Source organism: Panthera onca, chromosome C2 (assembly GCF_046562875.1).
Source record: "Panthera onca isolate mPanOnc1 chromosome C2, mPanOnc1 haplotype 2, whole genome shotgun sequence".
Lineage (NCBI taxonomy): Eukaryota > Metazoa > Chordata > Mammalia > Carnivora > Felidae > Panthera > Panthera onca.
Window position 1 is genome coordinate 48,541,541 of NC_138347.1, and position 27,143 is coordinate 48,568,683.

The 27,143-nt window shown below is 36.4% G+C and overlaps 1 protein-coding gene across 32 annotated transcripts in view; it reads right to left on the reverse strand.

The window, feature by feature from the left end:
* ABI3BP (ABI family member 3 binding protein) overlaps positions 1 to 27,143 on the reverse strand; it is a 256,453-nt gene that overhangs the window by 66,698 nt on the left and 162,612 nt on the right. For 14 of the 32 annotated variants that reach the window (XM_078452941.2, XM_078452937.2, XM_078452958.2 and 11 more), the window contains 16 exons: positions 25,459 to 25,518; positions 24,572 to 24,655; positions 22,297 to 22,380; positions 21,116 to 21,175; positions 20,299 to 20,382; positions 18,897 to 18,953; positions 17,835 to 17,894; positions 17,062 to 17,145; positions 16,385 to 16,444; positions 13,856 to 13,945; positions 12,938 to 12,994; positions 12,181 to 12,252; positions 11,673 to 11,720; positions 10,843 to 10,908; positions 8,700 to 8,774; positions 4,548 to 4,622 (listed from right to left, as the gene is read on the reverse strand). In XM_078452941.2, the coding sequence (XP_078309067.1) occupies positions 4,548 to 4,622; positions 8,700 to 8,774; positions 10,843 to 10,908; positions 11,673 to 11,720; positions 12,181 to 12,252; positions 12,938 to 12,994; positions 13,856 to 13,945; positions 16,385 to 16,444; positions 17,062 to 17,145; positions 17,835 to 17,894; positions 18,897 to 18,953; positions 20,299 to 20,382; positions 21,116 to 21,175; positions 22,297 to 22,380; positions 24,572 to 24,655; positions 25,459 to 25,518 (1,116 nt within the window). The remainder of the gene's footprint in view (positions 1 to 4,547; positions 4,623 to 8,699; positions 8,775 to 10,842; positions 10,909 to 11,672; positions 11,721 to 12,180; positions 12,253 to 12,937; positions 12,995 to 13,855; positions 13,946 to 16,384; positions 16,445 to 17,061; positions 17,146 to 17,834; positions 17,895 to 18,896; positions 18,954 to 20,298; positions 20,383 to 21,115; positions 21,176 to 22,296; positions 22,381 to 24,571; positions 24,656 to 25,458; positions 25,519 to 27,143) is intronic. The other 18 variants (XM_078452967.2, XM_078452966.2, XM_078452956.2 and 15 more) reach the window with 11 other exon arrangements.

Below are 27,143 nucleotides of genomic sequence, written 5' to 3' on the forward strand. Positions count from 1 at the left end.
AAGGAAAGTAGAGGCTGAGAAGAAATGTGCTACCAATAAATCCACTGTACTGTAAATACATTACTCGCTGCCTGTTTTCATTTACTGAGGAATGTAGGTGGGGGTAATGTGGATTCCTGCTGCTGCAATTGGCACTTTTTAACATGAAGTGATGATTTAATAAACTGTCACTGCAGACTTTCTAAAGCAGGTGAAATCAGTGGAAAGGAAAGAAATAGAAATATTCTCAGGAAAGGGATATGAATCATTCTCTTGGTCAAATGCAGCTCCAAGAAATGAAGCTTCTTTTTTTTTCTTTTTCCCTATGTGGCATTCCCCCATATATTAAATTGAACAAAAGCCTGATTCCTAAAATCTGAATCTTCCATGCAGGCAGAAACTTAGTGTAAATAATGACAATTTATATGAGAAGACAGTTTTGATTTCCTTATAAGAATATTTGTATAATAAATATATGTAATATATAATACTATTATAGTTTAGACTCCATCATATCAACCAACTTACCATTTTTATTAACTAACCAACTATATTAACTGTCTTTTTGAATAAAGTGCACCAATCCAAAGAAAAATTCAACTAGGGCAATTATGAATGGAAGTGTCTAATATGGACAAATGTAAATGAATGTACATGAATGTTTCACTAGAGTAGTTGAGAGAATTAATCTCTTATTCTCCAATAAACGTGGTGGAATATGAAATCTTCAATGAGGTTTACTCCTGCCATAAGCTACAAAGAGACTGACTTAGAAAAGTAACATGCAGACTATCCACCATTTTCACCTCCAGATTCTCTGTTCCTTTATCCTAACCTTATACCCTTAGGTCCCATCTTGGAGGAAGCAGATCTCCCACCAGTTTGAAGGCCACTTTGTGAGCTCACCTGTGCCACTAGGCCATCCTCTCTTGTAGGGCCTTTTACCTTCCATTATTTCTATTATCTTACATGCTTCTCCATTAGTCCATATTTCCGTTGATCCATGATTTCCTCCCTCTTCACCTGCTAAGCAGTCCAAATGCTCCAACACCCTAAAAACACTAATCATTTCCTTGATATGGCTTCCCCTTCAATCCATCCTTCCTTTGCTCTCATTCCTATATTCAAAAAACTTTATCTTCCTCTGCTTCCTGGTGTCTCGATTGTATCTTCATCTGCTGTGGTCTGGCTTCCACTTCACTGATCTCCTGCAACCATGGATCCACGATGCTCTATCCGTAGCTCTGAAGTCTGCATGCTCTGAAAACTTTAAGTTTTTTTCTCAACTAACTAGACAGCAAACCCTGACTAGACCTGACCTAAGGGTCATTATAGTTTTTATTCACTTTTATTCATACTTCTTACTGGAGACATATTCATGTATTTGGTATACGTTCTGTTTTTGCCTATCTAAAATCTGGTAACTGCTGGATTTGAAGCATGGGCCCATAGGTTTTGGGTATGGGTTTCTGGATCTGCACGATCAGGTCCAGCAGCTCCTCTGATCCTTTTCTACCTCACTGTCATTGTTGAGCTCCCTTCCCTGCCTTGCCTCCCGAGACCCCCCTTCCTGGTACTCTACTATATTTTTGGCAGCAACTTCTGCTGGCCCCTCTTCCCCTATCCATTTCCTAAATGTAACTGTGCCCCCCCAAGTCTTTTACCTCTGTCCTCTTCTTTTCTCAGTCTATACTTTCTGTTGGATGGTGTCATTCACACACAAGATTTAAATAACCTTCTATAGGTAGAAGGTGATTCCCAAACCTATATCCCAAACCTTAACTTTGGTTTAGAAATACAGAAATGCATTTCAACCCCCAGTTAGACATCCCCACTTGCAAGTTGTAGTGTCCCTCCAAACCCAGCATGCACCAACACAGGTGTTTATCCCTTTGTGTTCCCTGCCTTAGTGGTGTTATCATCTATCACTTGTCCAAGCTAGAATCAGCAGTGTCATACTCCTCTCCATAGCAACTTCTAGTCATTGCCTATGTACCAGTGATTCTACCTCCAAAGGCATTTCATCATTATTCCCTCATTTACTAACTGCAAAAATGCTACAGTGCGGCTGCAAATTAGAATTTACCGAAGAGAGTAGTTATATAGAACATTTGTGAAGATTGCATAATTTGCTGAAATTTAGATTGTCTTCCTGGTTGACTTCCAATGACTGAAGTCTCTCCAAGTATCTGTGGGCCAGAAGAGGCACCACAAAGCCAAGACAGCTCTTTGTTTAGAAACAGATCTACAAAGAAAGCCCAGCTCTGTTGAGCCAGGTTATCAGGGCAAGTCCTTAGCTGTGAATTTGAAATCATTCCTCTAAGGCACATCTGAAGAAAATCCAGTTCTATTTTGGTTCTGGACATGGTGTGTGGGCTCAATTTGTCTAGATTTTCCTTAAGTATTATAGAGATAATTCAACTGAGTGGCTAGAAAATAGTTTTTTAAAAGTCTAAGTAGATGAAACCTGTGTTATAGCTAGGAATCTATGAATGGAAGAGCTACATGGCATATCCTATACTGACCTATTTGATACAGGTCTAAAAACTCTAGTTTGTTGCTTCTGATGTCTCTCAGAATAAATTTTGAGATAAACCTTATGATAAAGCATAACTCTGTCTTGGGGGCACCTGGGTGGCTCAGTCGGTTAAGCATCTGACTTTAGCTCAGGTCATGATCTCACGGTTCGTGAGGTCGAGCCCTCTGTCGGGCTCTGTGCTGACAGCGCATAGCCTGGAGCCTGCTTCAGATTCTGTGTCTCCCTCTCTCTGCTTCTCTCTCTCTCTCTCTCTCTCAAAAATAAATATTTTAAAAACCCATTAACTCTGTCTTGATTTCAGCAGTACATTTTACACTTTTAGACTTTTGCAGACAATCTATTTCTCTAGAATACCAGTACATATTAAGTATAGTGTAAATTCCCCTCTGCTTTCTGAGATATAATCCATAGGGGCTCGTAAACAAGGTTCTGGGTTCATTAGGATGTAAAGTTGAGCCCAGATAGGACCCAGAAACTGAGCACAGCAGAACCTCGTCTGTTTGAACACTTGTGAGAAAACTGACGGTTATTCCTGTAGGTCTTGCACCCCTGGAACAACAGTGGAGCCCCTGACGAATACAGTGGTGGGACCAACACTAGGTTTAGAGACAGAATTCTAACTGAGCATGTGGAACTGGAGAGTCAACAGAATAAGCCCAGTGGAGACTCCAGAGGGCAGTTTGTTATGTTGTTCCAGTGCTCAAACTCACAGAGTTCCTGTGAAAAATAAGGCATTGGTAGAATTGAGGCAAATATTTGGTATTTAAGAAGAAAAAAAATAAGGACTATATATATTGGTTTAATGAGATTAAGTCACATCAGGATCAACAATATTACTTTCTCTAACATAAAGGAAAAGCAAACAAAATCACTCAAACCTACTGTTATCATTAATGAGTCAATTACTGTTACATTTTTTTGCCATAACTGAAAATAAGAAATTGAATTTTTCCAAGTGGAAAGATCAGCTTTTTTCTTGCTGGTGTTTGCAGTATTGGTTATTGCATTTAGTGGTGCAAATTTAAATTCTAGACTTCAGGGCAAAGGAGCCTTTCTCTGGCCTATCACCACCTGCAACGACCAGACTCCCGCAGCAGCAATAACCCCCGCTTACAAATCTGGAAGACATTTATAGCAAGTGAATTCAGGCTTCCTTCCAAAATGCCATCATTTCATGCTACAGCATGGTTCTGGGAATGTTCCATAGGCTTCTAGGAGCATCTAGAAATTTATAATAATTGGACCATTAAAAAGAAAGAAAGAATTATAGCATTTCCCAGAACATTTAGTTTAAAATTAGCTTGGTTTGGTTTATCAGAGAACTGTTCGGCTTACTGTGGCTTCCTAAGGTCACTTGAGGACCTAGAGCATTGGCAGCAAGACTCAGGGAATGTTTTGGTCCTTGCAGGTCCCACACCAACTACTCCCACAAATATGAAATTATTCCCTTTGTAAATTGACAAAAGGCCTTCTCAGATGATGGGCAAGAAATGGATTTGTACCTAGAGAAATCTTTTGTGTATGTGAAATTTCTTATTTCTCAACCTAAGCTATTATTCCATGAACGGGTAAAGTAGAATTTAATCGACCACACAAAACAAAACAAAAAACCTCAATGCTGGTTAGTGTAAAATTACCGAACCGAAGACAGTGGGTAAACATTTCCTCTGTTTGCAAAACACTTTATCGTTTTACGTGGTAAAAGTCTCAAATTCTTGATCTTATTTTGGTGGACCATTTCCACATAGTACGGTTAGCATTGGTAGGTTTATTTTTATTATATGAGAACTTTAGTTCTAAAAGGAAGATTTACCCTTGGCATAATTCTCTGCCATTTGACTGTATCGATAGCTTACTATATGAGCAACTAGATAACTTATGAAGCCTCTGAGATGCTCATACCATGGATGATTCAACATGGCATTTGAACATAAGTCAAGTATTGACCTCACATCTATCAGATCTCAGGTGTCATTGCAGCAGAGCATGACAGAATGCCGTTGAGTTAAACATGAAATAAATCATTTACCAGGTGGAGTATAGGACACTTCTGGACTTGGTGACGTTTTTGGCTTTGAAGTAACACGCTGAGGCACCTTACGAGCTGAAAGAGAGAACTCAGATGATGAGTCATTTTGGTTCGGTATCTCCCAGGCATGCTTAACATGTAAGATATGACAGAGTGTATTCCTGACCACTGATTAAAAAAAGAAGTATTGAAATGGGAGTTATATGGAAAAATAAACCTTAGGCTCTAAATATTTATCAGTTAGAATTCCAGATACTTTTAGAAAAATGTTATCTGAGAAACCACAAAATATGACTCAGCATAAGGGTAGGGTGGAGAAAGTTCTGTTTTTAAAATCTTTATTTCAGAAGAGACAGCAATTAAATTAATGCAAGAGCACTCTTCTCGAAGTTTGACTCATCGAATCCACCCTCATGTCTTTCTGTGAAGATTAATTCAGTGAAATCAGAGTAGAAGCCAATGAAGCATGGATAAGACAAGCTTAAAGTCAACTCAGACAACAGCAGAAAGAGAAGATAATACAGTGAGTAGGCTTGAATTCCACACTATCTGCCATGCTTAGGCTCAAATCAATCTTTAAATTTTTTTTTTTTTCAACGTTTTTTATTTTTATTTTTGGGACAGAAAGAGACATAGCATGAACGGGGGAGGGACAGAGAGAGAGGGAGACACAGAATCGGAAACAGGCTCCAGGCTCCGAGCCATCAGCCCAGAGCCTGACGCGGGGCTCGAACTCATGGACCGTGAGATCGTGACCTGGCTGAAGTCGGACGCTTAACCGACTGCGCCACCCAGGCGCCCTCAAATCAATCTTTAAATGAGCATGTTCACAAACTAAAATGGTCTTCCCACAACTGCTCCTTTGGAGTAATGAGGTGCTGATACCAGGAAAAAAAAAAAAAAAAAGATCTAATTTATTTACAGCTCATTTTATAATTTCAAAAGTGGTTTTATAAGGATTGTGCCCTTTGATTCTCACCATAATGATTGAGGAATTATGAGCTTCACTTTAGTAGCTTGGGTTGGTGACTCTCTGCCCGAGGTTACATGGTAGTAAGTACCAGAGATGAGACTTGAACTGAATTCTTAGGTCCAGACAGAAGCACTAGATTCAAACACTTGGGCTCTCTAGATCCTGGTGCTGAGGTCACATTTTAACTTGTTCCTCATTTTTTAGGTGGAAATAATAAACCTATCTTAAAGGGTGATTATGAGAATTACACATGAAATGTCAAAATGATGTGAGAACTATATAAAAATTCTTTCCACTTCTAGAAGATTTTTACAAATTTGATAGTGAAAGGTTTGAGTATATTCCAATTCTCATGTTGTTCATCTCTACATAAACCCAAAGCACCCATAGTTTTGATGGTTGTAAGATTTATTGGGATAAAATTAATAATGGGTTGTTGACTATTACCTATGAACACAGGAATCTAAAAAAAACCTTTATTCAATGACAAAATACCTTTGATAATTTGTTCCAAACTTTTTATTCCACTTTGCCTTAAATCTTGCCATCTAAGTATAAATAGGAAGAGAGGTAGCATGCCCAATTATAGCATTTCAATCTGAAAAAATTAGCAGGTGATCACACTGTGTTGTACTTGGTGTTGTATACTCTACTGTCAGGGATCCCTTTACAGTCTAGCAATAATAATTTGCATTTGGTATTGTACATATGCACAGAACATTCTCTCTCCCAAACGGCCTTTTGAAATTTACAAGATCTAGCCAAGGGTAAGGGAGAAAGTACCAGCATTTGATTATTCACCTTTGAAAGATTTAGTGATACATACGTATACATGCTACACAAACATTGCTAGGATCTATTCAGTAAGATCATTCTCTTGGGTAGGGGAATTCCTAATTTTACCCGCTTTGAAGGGGAATAATTAGAATACACTTACTTCTTCACAATCAATTTTCCAAATTGTTCTCTTGCATTAAGTGCAATGACAAGCTAGAAGTATTTGGTTTGCAGTTACTTTCCACAGGAGATGCTGGTGTGCTGAGTGTTGCCTCAGTGGGAACAGAATCAAAAGGCTGTCTTGTTATGGGCTGACAACCACTCCAAAATTTCAGGGTTAGAGAGTGGAATGCATCGAACATATGAATCTATCCATTATGAAGTTGCATATCTTGTTGAACAAGGTTGGCTAAAGGTCTAAATAAAAATTAAACAATCTTGAAATTTAGAATGATGGGAAGTTAGAGTAAGCTCCCGATTTACTACATGTATTTCTATAAGTACAGAGTATGTAGCTCAAAAAGATAAAATGACAAATGTCTTCTTTGTTACCTCATATCTCCTTTACTTTTAAAAATTTTACTAACCAGGAATTTATATTCCCAATGTCTTAACACTCAAGCACTTATTTTTCATCTTTTATTTTCCAACATTCATCAAGTTTTCATGCTTTCTTCTGTTTCTCCTTTCTCTACTACTTTTGTTCTATGCTTTACATTTAAATAAAAAGCTGAGAGCTGCTTCTTCTCATGTCATTTTATCTGTTAAGCTTTTAAGGTCAGATTTTAATTTTCTACCAATTTAATATCCTTGCTTTGATTTTTTTGTTCTTATTCTATTCATTAATCATTATTTATTTACTAATCATTGTTTTTCATAGTATTTATTATGTATTAATGCTTCCAGTGTATTTATTGTTATTATTTTAAATTTTGTATTCTAGGGAATTTTGGCCATGGTACCTTTACACTATGTATCATACTATTGTCATAGCAAAGCTTTAGTAATTAAAGAAAACACACTTAAAAATACATTAAAGCAGATTTAAAATCATTAGCTAGATGTCAAACATAGAACTGTGTTTTAAGGAATTTCCCTTAAGAGAAAAAAAATGATAGGCAAAATTTCTCTTAGAATCGGATATTAAAGACCATGCCCAAATCTACAGTTTTTTCTTTTGGTAGGGATACTGACATATGATTAAAGGATCAGTGGTAGGAATTAAGAACTACTACCTCGATTAAGCATAATTTTGATGGTGCTCACATTTTCCTTCCCCAGACCATAAGTGGTAGTGAAGGCTCCTTTTCTAGTAAATTGAGTAGGTGCACCCTCATAACTTTTGGAAGTAGACCATGTATAAATGATATGTTTAAATTTATATGATGAGCCTAGACTGTAAAGTCCTTGACCATGGATGGATACAATTCTGTCTCATATCCCATGTCTGGCACACAGGCCACAGAATGCAGGAAATATTTGTTGAGTGACTAACTGATGAAATGAGTTAATCACTTAAGCACTGAGGGGTGGTATAATTTGAAATTAGAGAAAAAAGAAGATCAAAGACAACACACCAGTACATGCTTGTAGTAGGAACCAATGCTAGACATGTTCCGAAGAAACGAAGGTATCATATTTATTAATAGATGGACTGCAGAGGGCGGGGAGGAAGAGGAGCAAAAATTAGATTTAAAATACTGAGAACCTACCACAGACAAAAATGAGAAATTGAAAGGAGGAAAAGATAATGAGCTCTGAGGCATGTCAAGTTTAGGGTAGCCCCAACTAGACATCCTCCAAGGCAGTTGGAAAAATTGGACAAAATCTTGGTTGAGAAGTTAGGGTTAGATTTAATCATATTCAAAGAAGAGTGTCTTGAACAGAATGAAAAACAGTTTATAATGACTCTTGTTCAGGTCCTTATCACAATTTTACAGCAAAACAGCCAAAGCAATATTATATTATCATTATGTTATAGGAGAGTATATATATATAAAAACAAATCTTCATGACATACTATTAAATAAAATCTACTGGAAGTAAAAATAAATAAATAAGTAAGTAAGTAAGTAAGTAAGTAAGTAATTGGCAGGGGGAAGCACATTCCAGGACCATGCAAATATTCCCACCCTCGGAGAGGCGATGGGAATAGGCGGGCTACTCTGAAGAAATTCCATTCTTCTCCAGCTCCCTCTTCAAATAATGTATTAACAGGGAAGCTTTCTGGAATAAGCTATTCCAATCACATACTTTTTGATGAAGTTCACAAATAGATGTAAATGTTTCTTGTATTTCAAAGGAAGACTTGTTTTACAAGGGTGAAAAACCCAACTATAACTCAATAGAACAAATCCAATAATATCAAATTCTTCAGGCCAGAATATAAAACATGTCTTTACCTGGCTGTGTTTGTGGGATTCTCGGACGTGGAGATGTTTTTGGTTTGGGAGAAGCACGTGGTATCTGCTTGGGAGCTAAAAAAAAGAATATAGGTTTGAAGCTCTTAAGCGCTTCAAGAATCACAGTATCTAAGCCTCTAGGATCTCAAAGATGAAGTCTTAAATACACAGCAGCTAATGCAAATCAAGCTTTCAAAGAACCACAGAACAAAGAGAGATAAATTTCTTATATTATTATAATGGAAAACAAAACAAGAAAGCACATTAAATGATATCCAAGATATTCAGCCAGCAGATGAAATATCTACTTCAAATACCTTTTAAAAGGTTAAAAATAAATTTCATAGTAAGAATTCATCCTTATTACAAGTTCATACTATTTTACAATAATATCTGCTATAAAATTTTAAGTGCAGATAAATACAATTTCTTCTAAAACCAAAGCTGGTATGTCACATTCCAAATATACCTAGAAAATGAATGGTATTTTAATACCAAGTGCTAATGGAAAAAAATCTTAGTCAACATAATACAATTTTCACTGGTCATGCTGGGGAAGAAAAACTGAATAGAAATTCAAAGGATACATTCCTGAGAAAGTTATTCCTTTGTTGGGCGATTCCTGCAGTACTTCTAGGACAGTCACTGTAAAAATCAATTGTTTCTTTACCAAGAAAATGAGAAGTATATCCTGCTGGAGGAAAGTAATTATCAAATGCAAGGTTGCAGTTTATGGAAACACATTTGTATGGACTCTAGTGTGTTTGGTATAAACAGCTTAGGAGAAACAAAATGGTTTCCAAGGTCACTGGGTTTCAGGCACCTAAGGAAAGCTGGCTGAAAATAAGAGTTATTAGATACTAGAAGTTTCTATCGAGTCTGCATGCAGTGGTTTCAGTGGAATCTTCAGTGGGATCGCCTGGAGAGAAATGAACACCAATATATGCAAGAGATTGTGCTGGTTTAGGAGCCTGAAGGCTTAAGAGCTCCCTTTGCTAATCACTCAGTCTACAGCCTCAGCTTCTCTCTCAAAAGTAACAGGACTTTTAAGAGCCCTTCCAATACTGAAATTCTGTGATTCTAGAATTTCTTTCAGTCTTGTGATTTTCTGACTACCAAGTTCCTTGGCTTGCTGAGGTTCCTGATGGGCTATTTGCTTCTCCCATGGTATGAGGTAGATATTACTAATAGTATTCACAATGAAACATTCCAATCGTATCATTACAGCTACTTAAACTTTGGAGAAGTTAGAGATGACTGGCACAGAGTCAGTTAATGTGGTTAAGGTGATATTTCAGTAAAAATTAAACTGTCAATTTGGTAGGCAAAATTTAATGAGATATTTTAGAGGACAATGCATAAAATTAACATTCATATCTCTTTTGGAAATAGAGCCATATGAAATAGCTTATTAACAATCAAAACACAAGTTTGGGCTTATTTATGATAAACTATCACGCTAAGAAAGCCTATAGATATTGAGAGGATTTTTCCTTGTAAGAGGCCAAACATTTAGTTATCCATATTGGTGATCTGTTTTCCTGTATTTCAAATTCCACCATCAAGTAAACCTTGACGACTTGCTAAGTAGCTGGTTTCACGTCAGTTTTTCTTATTTACATGCAGTGAAAGGTCCAACTGCTGCAGAAAGGGGAGGAGAAAGAAGTAAAGGGCCTGAATAATGATAAGGTGACTGGCCAATTGTACCCCTTTATGGGGACCACACAGTGAAATCTGTTAATCTCCAACACAAATTAGATACCTTAAAATATTCTGTACATTACCGCAGGACTTGTAAAACTAGTTAAGATGATAAAGTATTTAAAATTAAGATACATATTTATATATAAAAATGGAATATAAATGTTATTTCCCAGCAACAATACTATTTCCTGTTTGAAACATTTGCAGAGTAGCTCAGAAGGGCTTTTCAGCCATAGCCTAAAGAATATTCATAACGCTGCCAAGTGAATGTCTATTAGGATGAGAAATGGGGCATCAGGGAAGTCAGATCCCCCATCAAAGACTGTGAGCAGAGTGATTAAGTTAGGTGTTCTGATGTCTACAGTGCCCATACTGTCTTTCCATTCTTATAAATTCTGCAAACACTCACCTTCTACATGAAATACAAAATAATATTTACCCGGTTCAGTCGGAGGCTCATCTGGGCTGGGTAGGATTATAGTTTGGAAAGGCAGAGGAGATGTCTCTATGATAATTGAAGGAAAGTACCTGGGGTTATGAAAGTGCTTCACAAACTTTAAGTACTGATGACAGAAAGGATGGTAACAATTAAAAAAAAAAAGAAATTGCAACTCTGTAGCAAAATAGCATTCCTACTTCTTCATAATGCGTTTAGTTTAAAAAATGCTGAGATGCCAGATTACCAAATAATTTCAAAGTAAGCAATATCCTTACTTTTAAGTCCTCATTTCAAACTAGTACCTCCTCAACCCTACTAGAACAATATTAGAAAGATAGTAACCTTAAAGAGCAAACCAAAGTAATAAGGAATGTTAAAGTGTGAGCCCATGAAGAAGCATTGAATTTCACTTAGAATTGTGGCAAAAAAAAAAAAAAAAAAAAAAATCAGACATGTAAACGAATGTGATGAAATGAGTGTTAATGGAAAGTACGTTGCTAGGGCAGAAAGTATAAAATGGATCATCATACAAAAAGAAAACTGAAATATTCGACACAATACAAGCTGGCAGAATGTTCAGTGTTAGGAAAAAGATGCTTTAGATTTCAAAGTTTCACTGACTTAAGTAAAGAAAGAGACCAACATCTAGATACAAAACTGAACAGAAGAAGAAACTTTTTGGACAATGGTTACAAACAGAAGCACCTAGAAAGAAAATTAACTGCAGTGGCAAAGAATGATGTTGCAACATGAATTCACAATGAGAGAGAACCTGAGGTTCTCAGGTGATGGTGGCAATGAGAACAAAAGCTGCTGAGGTGTGTCATTACCTAGCGTGGTCTCAGGTGGTTCAGACACATTTGTAATAGATTCCACAACTGTATCAAAACAAAGGAGAACAATTTTAGAAAACTTTAAGGTGTTAAGCTATAGTTAAGTATATCTTTCTTGAATGTCAACACATCTCATTCTCTTTGCATGTATTTTTTTTATAGATAGGACGATGGATTTAGAGAAGAAAAGAGAGAAACAAGGGGGAAATCCTATTCCGTAATACTAATTTTCCAACTAATATTTATGTTTTAACTGTCAGTAGCTGGCTATCAAATGCCATTATGTTCCATATTTTGATACCACAGAAAACCAGAATTTCTGTGTTCAGAGAGTCAGTTGTCATTTTAGTGTTAAGAATCCAAGAATTTGGGAAGCTATTGCTCTTCAAATGAATTCAACTGCAGAACGAATACCACAGCCTGAACTTCCATGTTCCATGGACATAACAGATGCTAATTAAAAATTTGGTGAATAAATGAATGAGAGCATGAGAACCTTTACCACCTGCAGTCTTTGGCTCCTCTGGACTGAGTGGTGCTTTGGCAGAGGGATATAGATAATCTGTTACAGTTGGTGCTAGGGAATAAACAGGGAATGGCTGGTTAGTGGTGGGCAGCTCATAAAACACTGTAATAGAACACTGTTGACTTTGTAAACAGAGGTTAGTTAAGTAGATATATTCATGAGAATAAATAACGTTTTGGTAGATTAGGAAAATGACTACAATTTAAGAGGGCAGAGGTGAAGGCAGATAATGAAGGCAGTGTTCAGTGTGGGCAAGGGTACACACACACGCACACACACACACACACACACACACACACACACGGTAACTGTCAGGGTCTTCAGCAATTTCTACTTGGAGTAAAGCAGGTAATTTCACTTCCTTACATATTTTGATTAAGTATTCTACTAATAAAAAGACAAAGAGTCCTTAAAAAGCATGGGGATGAAACCTAAAAACAATATAAAAATGAAAAACAGGATGTTCATATTCATATTTAAAGAATGATGAGAATGTTAAATTTTGCATTCAGAGTGAAAGGCAACTAAGAAAATTGTGAAACGTGCATAGCAATACAGCAGACACTAGCACAACGTGCTGTATGTAATATCTGACTTTTAAGATTCACTGGATGAGCACAGACAAGATGTGAAGAGCTATGAAATGTCACAAAGCATGAGGGCATCCAAAGATGACTTCTGCAATGAGATGGAAAAGCACATATACCTGACTTCTCGATGGGAAAATGTTTTTTACCTATAGCTTCCTTTGATGACTCAATGCTTAATGTAATGAATTCCGGGACTTCAGAAACTAGCAGAGAACACAAAATGATACAATTGATCAAGAATGGGTTGTTGCCAGCATTGGGAATGCACACAAGCTAAATACTATTTAGAAAAGTGTCTTGCACTTTGTTTGCATGTCATGCTCAATGTTTGCTGTTATGATAATAACAGTATTATTAATAACATGATGGGAAGCTCAAATAACTGAATTGAATTCCTAATTTTGAAAGTGTTGTAGGTAACTATTAACAACCGTACCTTGTACCATCACAGGCACAAAAATGTCATTTAATTAATTAGAAGATACACAAAGGAGATGAAAAGAATTATAACCCTATGCTGGAAAAAGATCTGATGTTTCAAAATATATGCCAGGGAGTAGCTACTGAATTCCTAACTTAAAATGTTTGTTTTCATTTTTGAAGGGCAGTATTGTATAGGGTGGTTTTGTGACCTGTGCTTAAGTGAGAACTTTCTCCCTCCTTCATGGTTATAACTGAACAAACCTTCTTTTCACAGAACAGAGCACACATTTAGCTTATTACTAAAGAGAACTACAAGTTTGTAACTGTTAGTGAAAAATAAGGGATAAAATCAATTCTTCTAAGTGGTTTTGTTGACTGCTTAATCCACATACTTGACTATTCTCTATGTGATACAGAGTATACACAATGAAATGAAGATAAATATGTCTATCAGGTGAATAACAATTGCCATGAATATGTAACTAACTTAACACCAGTATGCAATCATGGGAAGAGCATGTACAATGCATCGAGTTATTAAATGTGTATTACTTGTTTTTTTTTATATTTGAAAATTTAACACTTGGAAAATGTCCCCTGAGGCTCACAGTGTACCCAGACAGATAAAACAGTCTATTTACCAGGTTGACTCTGTGTCATTTCTAGGCTTGGTGATGTCACTGGTTTCAAAGTAAGAGTTTGCAGTTCAGTGGGAGCTGAAAGAAGAGCATCTAAATTGTCAAAGTAATTATGGAAAATTTATTTTTACAGGTTTTAGATAAAGGTAGCAATGGATAGAAATACATAGATCTTCAAAAATCACACGGTTATGGAGAGCCATGCAGAGTATACATTATTAAAACAGCAATTGTCAAACTATGGCCCTGCCAATCCAGTCCTTGGCCTGATCTGTGAGCTAAGAACAGTTTTTGTATTTTTTCAATGACAGAAAAAATTTCAGAGTAATATTTTATGACATGTGAAAATGGTATAAAAACCAAATAAAATTTTATAGGAATACAACAACACCCTCAAGTTAAGATGATCCATGGCATATTTCCATATCATCTACATATTGCTTTTGGTTGCCTTCAATTGAGATACTACAGCAGAATCAAGTAGTTTCAACAGAGAATGGCCTACAAGTCTAAATTATTTACCATCTAACATCCTTACATAAAAAATTTGCTGACCCCTGATCTTAAGCATCCTATAAAATGCAAGAGCCTATTTGAGAAAAAAACTAGGTTCTCACTATGGTATCTGAATATGAATTCCCACAAGGGCTTTCTAAGAGCTTCCTACAGCTGATTTTATGACAGTATCATTACCAACATGTTTAGTACCATTTGGCGTGTTTTGTTCTGTGTTCTAGTTGGACCTCCCCCTTGGGTAATCTCAATAGGTATTGAGATTTTTTGTTTTATTTTTGCAGTTTCCACCCTCCTGCCCACTAATGCAAAATTCTGAAGTTATTTCAAAGCCCAACTATTCTCTATCAATCAACATAGATCTTTGTTTCCTTTAAGTATTTTCTCTCTATATTCTTACCAATTAAACAAGCTGCTTTTGTATAAGCAAATTGCCGTATTTAAAACAAAAAAAACAAACAAACAAACTTGAGAACAGTGTTTCTTCACAGTTATATTGTACTCTTCTCAGCAAGTGAAACATGTTCTTACTTTGGTCTCTATCTCTGTTCCTCACCTCACCCCACCCAACTGCTAATATAGTTCTGGGAACACAGAGGGCAAGGAAATTTTTGTTTAGTAAGCCAAATAAGTATTGCCAATTTCAAAAAAAAGATAAATGAAATAGAGTGGTTAGAGAATTTAATAAGATGCATCTTTTGTTGGAGATAATCCTTCTGCAGGGCACATGATGAATTTGGCTACTATATAAATCTCCCCAACCATGATCCTTTTGGTCAACATGCAATTAAGAGATACTAACTACAATTTGTGCCTTCTCTCTCTTAGAAGGTATAGAGGTGGGAATTGAAAGTTAACAAACTACATCACCGTCATCCCTGGGATCCAACGGAAATGGGCTGGAAGGACTCAAACTAGAAATCACTGACTTTCTTGATTCCTGCTGTGAAACTTTCAGAAGTTTAAAGTTTGGGAGGAGGATTTATTTTCCCCCCAATGTTTTTGAAACTAAATGAAGAAAATCGAGTTGCTATTGTGTTTATAGGTCTAGAAACCATCAAAAGCACTGTTCACAGACTGTGTTTTCTAAAACATTAGATTTTCTTGAGTTTATTGCCTAAGTTTGAAACATTTTATTTTACTAATCTGTTTCTTATCACTACTGACAGTGTTTTGGAAACAAAATAACAAGATTTGTTAATTAGAGGAATAGATATTAATGTAATTACTCAGAGATTCCTAGTTAGTGAAGATTAAGAATCAATGCTAAGCTTGGTGGAAGATAAAGAATAACCAAAATCTTCTGTGGTGGGAAAAGACTGTAGCTTGTATTTACTATTATTTGCACTTCCAGAAAGCACTTTTTTTTTTTAGATAATTTAATATAACAGGGAAAAACAATCACTGAAAATAGGAAGAGAATAATGCGTATGTCACAAAAATCTTATAGAAAGTAAGTTGATCAGAAAGATTTCATGGTATTTAATTGTTATCATTTTATAGATCTAACTACCAAATAGATGGGTTGTAATTTAGACTTCAGACACTTCAGAGAATGAAATTTTAAAGGAAGTTTAATGGCAGATAGATTTCCTGGGTCCAGGGACATTTGTTAAAAACAATAGGCAGCACTTGAATTAAGGATCCTGACTACTAATGGGGCGCCTGGGTGGCTCAGTCAGTTAAGCGTCCAGCTTCTGCTCAGGTCATGATCTCACAGTTCATGAGTTCAAGCCCCACGACGGGCTCTGTGCTGACAGCTCAGAGCCTGGAGCCTGCTTCAGATTCTGTGATTCCCTCTCTCTCTGCCCCTCCCACTCACACTCTGTCTCTGTCTCTCTCTCTCTCTCTCTCTCTCTCAAAAATAAAAATAAAAAAAGAATCCTGACTACATATAAGATGAAGTATGAAACAGATCAAGAGCAGTCTAAGAAAGCAGGAGCAATTCTGGCCATGACAGTGATAGAGTAGGTTTTCAATGAATAAAAAAGTATGTAATGAGGTCACAAAAATCATTACCTAACGTTGATTCTGGAGCTTCAGAACTATGAATAACAGGTTCAAAGCTTGTAGCAGGAACTAACCAAAAGCAACAACAGGAACATGAAAAAGTATAAATGCACATTAAAAAAATCTTAATTTTTCTTTCAAAACATTCGTTTCAAATGACTTTTTTTTTAAACTTTTGAATTGACAGGAACCAGTTTATTTTTGAGAATTTGGTCAAACGAGTCAGGAACAAGTCATTGCAGAAAGTAGTCACAACCTTTAAATTCTGCTATGCAGATTAGTATGGTCACTATGAGGTTCTTCTAAGATGTTTGATATTCTGACTCTAACCAATATGAAAGCTTGCTTTGGAAAATCTGCTTAGACAATGTATATGAAGATATATATGAAAGTAACTTGTGACAACTTTTGGAAGCTGAAATAATACTTATGCTTATGTAATCATGACCATAATAACTAGATCATGTGTTTAAATGCAGATATAGCAATAAGTAATTATCAGTGACTATGCCAGTCTTGCTATAAACACATCTTTAGAGAGACCAAAAATTTCACTCAAGAAGCAGTTGCTAACCATACCTCTCATGCCTTGAAGGCTGTCACTTCCCATCAGACGCATTTCTTTGGGACCCCACTGGGGCAGACTGCTAGGGTTCACCCCTCAAATCATGGAATAGCATATTTACCCCGTTTGGTCTGAGGTGCTTCAGGACTTGATGTGGTTTTAGGTCTGGGACGTGGACGACGGGTTCGTTGTGCTGTTTTAGGAGCTGAAGGATGAAACTTTGGATTACTCCTGTGAAGATGGTTTTGGAAACAAGGCTCTAGATTTTCTAAAATATGTTATATTTTCTTGAAGTTCAAGGCATATGTGTTTCAAGATTGAAATATTTTCTATTTTGTTAACTATTTCTTTAATCACTGCAGATTCTTAAGAGATAAAACTCACACATAAAATTAAGTCAAGGAGTGAGGAATCTCATAAATCTCTAACCTCAAAAGCAGAAAAGGACCATGGCCAAGCTGTAGGTAGTGGGGTCTTAGGTTCACACCAAGAAATAGAAAATTTCCAAAGAATCTATGATACCATGTGAATTGCTATGGTTTGGTTGGTCTAGAGGAGATATAGACATTGCCAACTTTGAAACTCAGCTTTCAATTTGAGCCCCGTTTAGATAAAAGTTCAAGATTACATGGTTGACAGATATTCTGACTTATTCCATGCATAGCTTTTACACTTGATCTTAGCCAAAAGGCCGAGAAGCGATCCATGCATAGCTTTTAAAAACAACAGGTAACTTCCGTTAAGAGTTTTCAATACTCTCAAGAAGAAAATTAAAGTTGAAGGACAGCACAAGATGACAAGACAGTCTTATAAAGATGGTGACAAAGTGATTATGATTAGGATAGAATGGGTTGATGATGAGCCGGAAAAAACTGTTCACAAATGCTGGATTACCTAATGTTGTTTCTGGATCCTTGGTTCTAAGAGTGACAGGTTCAAGGGCTGTAGGAAGAACTGGCCAAAAATAATAAAAGAAACCAAAGAGTTTTTTTAAAAAATTCACTTCAAGGCTAACTGCAAGAGTCAATTTTTAAGCCTCAAGACTAACAGAAAAGAGACACTTCCTCTGCAGATTTGACTACACTGTGGAAAAGTACCCATTAAACTCATAAGATAGATACAGCATTGTACTCTGCTAAATATCATGGTGGTCAACAAGTTCTCCCAGATGTTTGATTATCTGACTGTTGCTAATATGCACAATTCTGCTAGACAAACTTCTTACAGTTAGATAATATATACTTTTCTAACTCTACTGAAAAAAGCATTTATCATTCTACTTGTACTTCTGTACAAGTTGAGATAAATGCCTATTATTGAAATAATCATGGGTACAATAATGAGTTTATTTATTTGAAAGCATCAGGATCAACACATTATAGGGTGTGTTCAAAGTTTCAAAGTAATCCTTGACTCAATAAAAGTTAAATACTGTTAACCTTCTCATGAAAGAGTTACCGTACTCTATCATGAAAAGCCTTTCATTTAAAGTCTCAAGACTTAGGCACATTTAAAATTTTGACAATTATGTAAAAGCATCTTGTTTTGAAACAATAGATCCATCAATATAATCACACAGATCCTAATACAATAAAAAGTAATACAATTAAAGATCATGACATTTGTAAAATTGAGGAGGGAGAAGCAGTGTAAATAAGGGACAGATGGAAATTCATGTTTGAAAAGAAGCTTAAAGCAGTCAGTGCTTTTCAGCACATGCAGATGATCACATGAAACAGTTATGGCAGTTTGATGTCCTCATATTAGCATACTCACAGTTTTCTTAAGTTTAACAGGTAACTTGAAATAGAGTTTAGTATAATTTCAAGATAAAGACTACAATGGAATGACAGCAGAGGGTGTTGAAATGGTTGTAAGATGCAGGAGAACCTGTGGCCACAATGGCGTGACAATGAGCAGGAAAAGCACTATTTGAAGGACACACATTCTCATTACCCACGATTTCTGGAGCTTTAGTTCTGAGAGTGCCAGCTTCAAGATCTGTAGTGGGAACTAATGAAAAGCAATGAAGTCAACACTTGTGAAAAGTCAGCAAGTTAAAATCTAACCAGTATAACATTGCTTCAAATAAATGTATAAAATATTTGGTCACCCTATAACCAGGTAAATATTCTTTTACGAGATAGTCAGTGATAGCTGACCTATCAATCTGGTAAGCATTTCAATGTCAACACAATATGCTCTTAGGTGTTTAAGTACTTAATTCCAAGTACTGCTCTAGGAAACTTGTGTAGACATTTTACCAAATAGAGACTTATGAAAATGTCCCGGCAATTATTGGCTTTTCTGTGGAAGCTTTAAGAAAATAGCAAGTCTAAATAAGATGGATACAATGAATGGCACTTATATTTGAAAGGAGTCATAGAAAAGAACAAAGCAAAGTGAACCTTGCTCATCGTGTTGAGAACTCGTAAGTGGAAATAGGCCTCATGTGATGCAAAATCATTCTAATAACCAATCAGGTTAAGGAACAACCACTCAGTGTGTGGTACCCAGTCGAACAGCTCTCTGCTCTAATCACAAAAATGTGGTACCCTGTGTATGTGGAAGAGATCACAGGAAAGACCACTAATACTACTAGGGTCAGATCCAAACTTCTGAGTCATACCTTCAAGAACTTTCTTCAACTGCTCTTATGGACCCTTCCAAACTCAGCCCTATCTTTACCACTTAGAAGCAGTATCTCCCTTGTTCCAGGAGCCCTGTGCCTTCTGGCTGGCCTCAATACCTCCTTTCTTTTTGTCTCTGTTAAACTCCATGATTTTAAGACTCACTTTATTTCTAACTCCTTATTCCTGTCTTTCACAAACTTCTCTCTATGCTCAAAGATGTTTATAACCCCTGCAAAAAAATAATCTTGATTTGCACAGACACATCGCCTTGGTTCAATCTTTAAATGCTTCCTGTTGGAGCAGGTTTTGACTTTGACTACACTACAGCCTGAGAAGTAAAAACAAGCAGGCTACATCTGTGATATCCTCACAGCTGTTGATGTAGCTGTGGGGAAATGGAAGACACTGTTTCTTGAAATAAAAAAGGACTGGTTCTATTTAAGACATTTTGTCTGCTAGAGAAGTATGGAACAAAATAAGCAAAAGTAATAAAATACACATTAAAATAGAAGATCTTTATGCAGAAAGCACAAGGGATTCAGCTGCCACACATGTCTCCCCAAATCATGTTCTCCTTTGCTTACTCAACAGGGGGATCAGCGCAGATCATTTAGTGCCCCCACCCTCACTGGGCTCACTTGGGCTATCACTTCTACCACTGGCATCAATCCCAGACTCCCAAAAGCTGCTAGGACTTACTCCTTTAACCAGAAACCCACATTTACCCAGTTTTGTTTGAGGTACTTCAGTAGTTGGTGTAGTTTTATGTTTGGGACGTGGACGACGGGTTCGTTTCGATGTCTTAGGAGCTGAAGAAGGAAGATCTTCAATTACTACAGAGTCTAGTTCAGAAGCTAAGGACAGCATGACACATGACTCCAGATTTTCTAAAACTTACTACATTTAGTAAATTTTCCTTATTAACCTTTAATTTGAAACTTTCACCCTTAATATAATAGTATATATTCTTTTATAAATCCAAGTTCATTGAGAATGAGTCATGTAAAATTATTCAAGAAACAACTGTTCATAGCACTCTTCTATTGAACAAAAGGGTAAGTTCCACTGCTAACACATTATGGTGTGGTGATAGATACAAACTCTTTGACAGTTTACTAAGATAAGGCCATGTAATTAACTAAAAAGTTAATCAAAGAACAGATAATACATGGAGAGTTAAAAAAAAAACAAAACAAAAGAGAAGAACTTCAGATCCGCAAAGAAACTTCCCGATGCCATAATAGTCAGTAGAGTCAAAACCCAGCTTTAACAAAACATGATTAAAAAGCATACAAGATGACAAAACAGTTTCAGATGGTTACATGTACAACAGATGACTTGAGTTAGGTTTATGCATGGCTCTCTTAAAAGAAATACCTTGTTTGAACAAAGTCCTCAATACTTTTAGGATGAAGAATTTAATGGAGTGACAACAGAGGATGATGTAACCTTATGAAGTAAAAGAACCTGCAGGTATGATGTTGATGGAATGAGTCTGACAATCAGAAAGAAAGGCACCTACTGAGGAGCATGTGTATTTACCTTGTGTTGTTACCCAAGTCTCAGTTCTGAGCGTAACAGGTTCAAGGTCTGAAGTAGGAACTGATCAAAAGCATTAAAGATAAACAAAATGATTGTTTAATAAAAAAACCCTCAAGACATTTGCTTCAAAATGAGTCTTATTAATATGCTTTCTAGAACTATGTAACAACTTTTACAAACTGTTAAACTAGAAAAGTAGACTGTTGATTTCCTCAAATTTGGCCATACCTAAGTCAGGTAGCTATTTCCTTATTCTTCCTTTGATGATTTGATTTTAAGTAATAAAGTGGGATGTGTGGGTATTACTAACAACTTTGGAAAGAAAGTGAGGCCAAAGCATGATCTATTTAACAGGGTATCCCTCTATTCTAAGCAAAGAAAGAACATGCCCTCATGGGCAAAGACGAATTTGCTGATGTCTATTGGATTAAGTCTCAACTGTTCCATCAGATGCCTAAGAATCTCCACCATAAGAGTCCATGGACCAATCAAGATTCAGTAAGCTTTGATGACCACGGTCTAGTCAGACATTCTCTATACTAGTATTACAGTTAGACTATCTCTTTTGGTTTGTCTCTCTATATATACAGTCTTTCTGATTTTATTCCTACCTATCTTTCCAGTCATCCATGTACTATGGTGGTTTCAAGGCCCCACTATTTCCTAATCTTTTCCTGATCCTATTTACGTACCTAGCACATTTTGTTGAGAGCACCCAGAAATCAATCTCATCTTTGCATACATGCTCTCTAACGCCATCTTCTATCTTATTGAGGAAGGCTTTTGTTCTCAATTTTCTTGCAGGTTTGAGGACTAAAACATGTCTCCCACATCTAATGTACACCCACCAAAGACACTAATATGACCTGGTGATACTGAAGACCCTGTTAATTTGAACTGAATATGCATAATTTTTCTAAAGGAATTTTATTTTGAAGACAAATGGAAGTTAATAAAAGGCACAGTTATAGAGAAGATTTCACTCAGGAGCTATGAGGCTTTTGGTTGCCCCACAGCTGTCTCCCTACTGTGTTCCTCTTGCCATCTCTACAGTGGGAAATTCTGTTTAACATGAGTTATATCTTTAATAGGGCCTATTGGTTACTCCCAACCACTGGAATTACTCTTGAGATCCTGCTGGGTTAGGCTGCTGAGACTCTAAACCAGGGATACTTATTTACCTGGTTTGGACTGAGATACTTCAAGACTTGGTGTCGTTTTTGGTCTGGGACGTGGACGGCGTGTCTGTTGTGATGTTTTGGAAGCTGAAGGAGGAAATTCTGGGGTTACTACACAACTACATTACCTCTTTTCTGGAAGCAATGAGAGGTGAAAACATGATTCGAGATTATCTACAACCTGTTAGATATTTGCCTTTCCAGCTTGAGATTTTTGTCATGTATACTCCTTTACGAATTTCTATTAGCACAGAATAGTCTTTGAAGAAAAAAATCCATTTCTAATTAAAGAAATAAAGTTTAGTAATTATAATCAAAGTGTCACAGAACAGTTTGATTGGACAACAGAAAGGTTAAGAACCATTGCTAAATTTTAATGTATTATCAAGGACAGTCATATTAAATCTGAGATTTATAACTCAATTTTTCAATCTTTCATACATTCTACATAACTACTAAAACAAGAACACATTAGTACCTAAATAGAAACAAGACAAAAAAAAATACTGCAGAAATAGAAAAAAAAAAGGTAGAGATGTAGATGTGAAATGAATGGATTCTTTTGGCCTCACGATAGCTGTTAATGGCTTGTAACTAAGTTAGAGGTAGATACCTATAGTATGTTTGAAAAAGTTTTTTTTTTTAACTGCAAGCACTGCTTAAACAAAATAACGTGAAACAATTTAAAATAGATTACATGGCAAATAAATGCCCTAAAGTACGTTCGTGAATGACTGATTCTCTATGAAAAGACAGATGATATGTTTTAAGAGTTTTCATAATTATAAGAATGTAAATGAATGGCCCAAAAGAATGACATACAGTAATATAAAACAAGAGGAAATTCTGGGTTATAAAACAAGCAGAATAAGTCTTGTTGAAAAGCCAGTATATCTGTTATTACAGATATAAGCATGATAGGTTCAAGAACTGTAGCAGGAACTGACCAAAAAATACAGTAAACCAAAGAGATTTTAAAATACACAAAAAGTCAGAACATTCACATCCAAACAAATCTACTTGTGTGTCGACCCTTCCTCAAAAACAAAAACAAAAAATAACCTCTTAAGGAAAGAGTAGATAATCATTCTTTGCACATTTGGCAAAATTACAATCATGGTCTTCGGCTTAGCCTTTGAATTATCTTGATTGCCTTAAAGAAGGCAACATTAAATTATCCTAGGTTTTAGATAATGGATTCTGATATGGAAAACTCTGCACTGGAAAATATTCTTATTCATTTATCTAACAACCTTGGAAAAGAAATGGTCTTTAAAAAAATCTTATCAGTCTATTTCTATGGAAGCTGAAAATGTGCACTTGCTATGTTTAAGTAAACATGGATGCAATAAACAGTTTATAAGTTTGAAATAGATATAAAAATTAATCATTGAAGTAGACTATGCTGATCTTTCCAAGAATTCATCATGACACATAAAAGAGCAAAATAAAGATGGTCACTCAGTCTAAAATACTTAGTGGATTATCTGTCCAGCCAAAGCCCAAATAAAGTAGAAATCGAAGACAGTTGATGTCCCTGTATCAAATCCAAGCTTCTGAATTGGGTCCTCAAAATTCTCTTTCAACTGTCTGCCTGGACCCTTACAAATGCAGCATCATCAATAACCTTGTTTTGGCCATCTGGAAGTAGGACATTCTGTGTTAGGCCCACTGGATTGCCTTTGTGGCTGATCCCCTACCACCCCACATGTCCAGCCCTTCTGCCTTGATTCACTTTTCCCTCCATTCATTCAAATCCTGTAGTGGGCCCAAGGTCCAAGTCTAGATCACCTTTGTCTTTTCCTCTTCAAGGTCAGTGTTTAATGTATCATGCAAACATATACCCAACTCCATTATTTTTAGAAAGTCTCTCATAGCTGGCATATCACTCACCATTATCACATCAATATTGGCAATTTTCAATATTGGTCCAGAAATATGCAAGGGATGTAATTTATATTCCTTATATTTTTTTGTTTCCTTGAACTACATATACTGACTCTAAAGAAGCTTTATCATTAAAATTTGACAGAAATTGACAGTAAAAATATACTAAATGCATATAAAAGAAGACTTTCACATAGACTAAGATATTCTGGAATCAAATATATCTCAACCAGCCGTATTCTCTGACACCTGGGCAAAGCAGCCATATTCTCAGACACCTGACCATGCCTCATGACTTCAGGCTTAGAGTGACGAACAGCTTGGCACTACTTGGGGTTCCCACTGGGATAGGCTACTAGGGTTCACCCTTAAATCAAGCAATCACATTTACCCGATTTGGTCTGAGGTACTTGAGAGCTCGGTGTGGTTTTAGGTCTGGGACGTGGACGACGGGGTCTTTGTGACATTTTGGTAGCTGAAGAAAGAAAAACTTTGTGTTACTCTAGGTCTTTAGGCTCTGGATATCGAGGAGAGGTTTTTACAAAAGCTGTTAGATTTTCAAAAGTTCTAGGCAATTTTTTGTAATTTAAAATTTTCAATCCTTTTAGGCCAATGTATCTTCATTTATCATTGATGGTACTTTGGGGCAAACTCATGTATGTAGTTGAGTAATTCATTCAAGGCATGAAGATTAGCACTTGTAATTAAACACTCACAGAACTTCTTCACTGGGAAAAAATGAGGAGGGCTCAACCCTGGTGCAAGGGGAGGGGAGGCTAGAGTCACACTAAGGGAAAGGCTTATAATTTAAAATTGCAGATTTAGATCATTTCCTATCTATCAAGTTAGTAATAAAACATCTCATTATTTAAAGCAGCAACAAAGAAACAAACATACCATACAAATAGTTTTTTTAAAACATAGATGTGCAAAGAAGTCTAAGAGTAGCTGTTATTGCTGATCCGCCTAGATAAGAAACAGATCCCAACTTGTTTTAAACTTAGTACTAACACAGAACACTGTTCAGTGGAGCATGAGCTAACACGACAATGTCAAACGTACCAAATGGCAGCAATGTTTTGAATTAAGCTAATGTCTGCTCTCATAAAAACAACAGGAAACTTGTTTTTAAGAGGCTTCAGTATTCTTCGGATTGATTGAATGGCAACAGAGGATGATGGTGGCTGTCTTATGAAGGAGGAAAATCTAGGAGATGGAGACTGAATGGAATGTACAATGAACAGCAAAAGCATTTGGCAAATGGCACAGAATCATTACCTAATGTTGTCCCAGATGTCTCAGTTCTAACAGTAACAGGTTCAAGATCTGTAACAGGAACTGAAGTAATAAAATAAGCAAAAGAAGTTTTTAAAATATGTATAAAGAGCTACAACATTCACTTCAAAATGTATTTTTCCAGTGCAACATTGCCTCTAGAATTATTATTTTTATTTATAGATGGAGGGTATGTGGAGTGTACTGTGTTTCTCCCAAATACTTATGTTGAAGCCTTAACTCCCAAATGTCACTGTATTTGGAGATAGGAACTTTGAAGAGACAATGAAGGTTAAATGGGGTTGCAAGGGCAGGTCCCTAATACAATATGACTCATGACCATATGAGAATAGGGAGACACACAAGGGATGCTCACAGACAGAGGAAAGGCCATGTGAGGATGCAGAAAGATGAGACCATCTACAAACCAAGGAGAAAGGCCTTGGGAAATATTAAAACTATTCATACATTCATCTTAAATTTCCAGCCTCCAGAGCTGTGAGAAATATATTTCTATTGTTCAAGCCACCCAGTCTCTTTTGTTATGGCAGACTTAGCAAACTAATATGAAGGAAAACGCATTATTTTGTCCAGATTTGGCTTAACTGTAGTTAGGGACTTCTCCATCTCCTGAGATAGTCATTACCTGTGGTCTCTGTTTAGCAAAAGAGGGAAACAGTTCTACTAGATAGCGGATTATATGAATCTAATACAGTAGACTCTAGCACATTTTTAGGCATTTACTAACCATCTTGAAAAAGCATGTAAAAAACTAACTTGCACTTTAGTGGGTGTTGAATAAAGAAAACATCTACCATGTTTATCAAATTACGGCTGCAGAAAAAATTCCTAAATATCCAAGTAGCCGTTATACAAATAACCAAAAATAGCTATGAAGACCTTGCTGAGAACTCATCTTTGGAAAGATTTTGTGACTTGTATCTATAGAAAGGTACTCAAGAGGACTGTGTAAGGGGCACCCACTCAGTCTGTGGCACTCGTAAAGCACCCATCCACACTCAGTGCAGGGAAAACTTTATCCAGTGTGGAAAGAAGAGATTTCTGATGCTCATGAGAACAACTTTGGACTCCTGAGTGCAACATTCAAGCCCTCCTTCAACTTCCTGTGGTATTATCCAAATGCAGAATCACCAAAAAAATGTTTTGACAGATGCTTCAAAGCCCCAGAACCTTTGCCCCTCTGGTGGCCTCTAAACGTGTCCTATTTTTTTTTTTTTGTCTTTGTTCTCTCTCACCTGTCCACTTGTGCAAATTCTGATGTGATGTCACGACCCAAACTCCTTCCCTGATCTACTGAGGCCCAAAATGATGCTTTACTTCTTCAATAACTTACATAATCAGTCTAGCACTTGATGTACCCAACAAAAACCTTGAATTTGTGAAAGCACCCTGCCTTATTTCCCTTCTCTAGGCTTTTTATGCAAGAAAAGTTTTTGTGTTCCACTAGCCTGAAGACTAAGTAAAACATGTTGCCTTCTACCCTGAGCAAGAGGAAAATTATGTATCTTCCAAACATGTACTTCTCACCAACACTGAACGGGAAAGGACTCTTCATGATTCCCTCATCAGAGGGTTATGTGGGTTTACACTTTCAATAGATAAGGCTATGAAACAAAGCTTTCATAGAAAGCTCAGGCTTCTGAAACAAAGGACTCAGTTTTTATCTG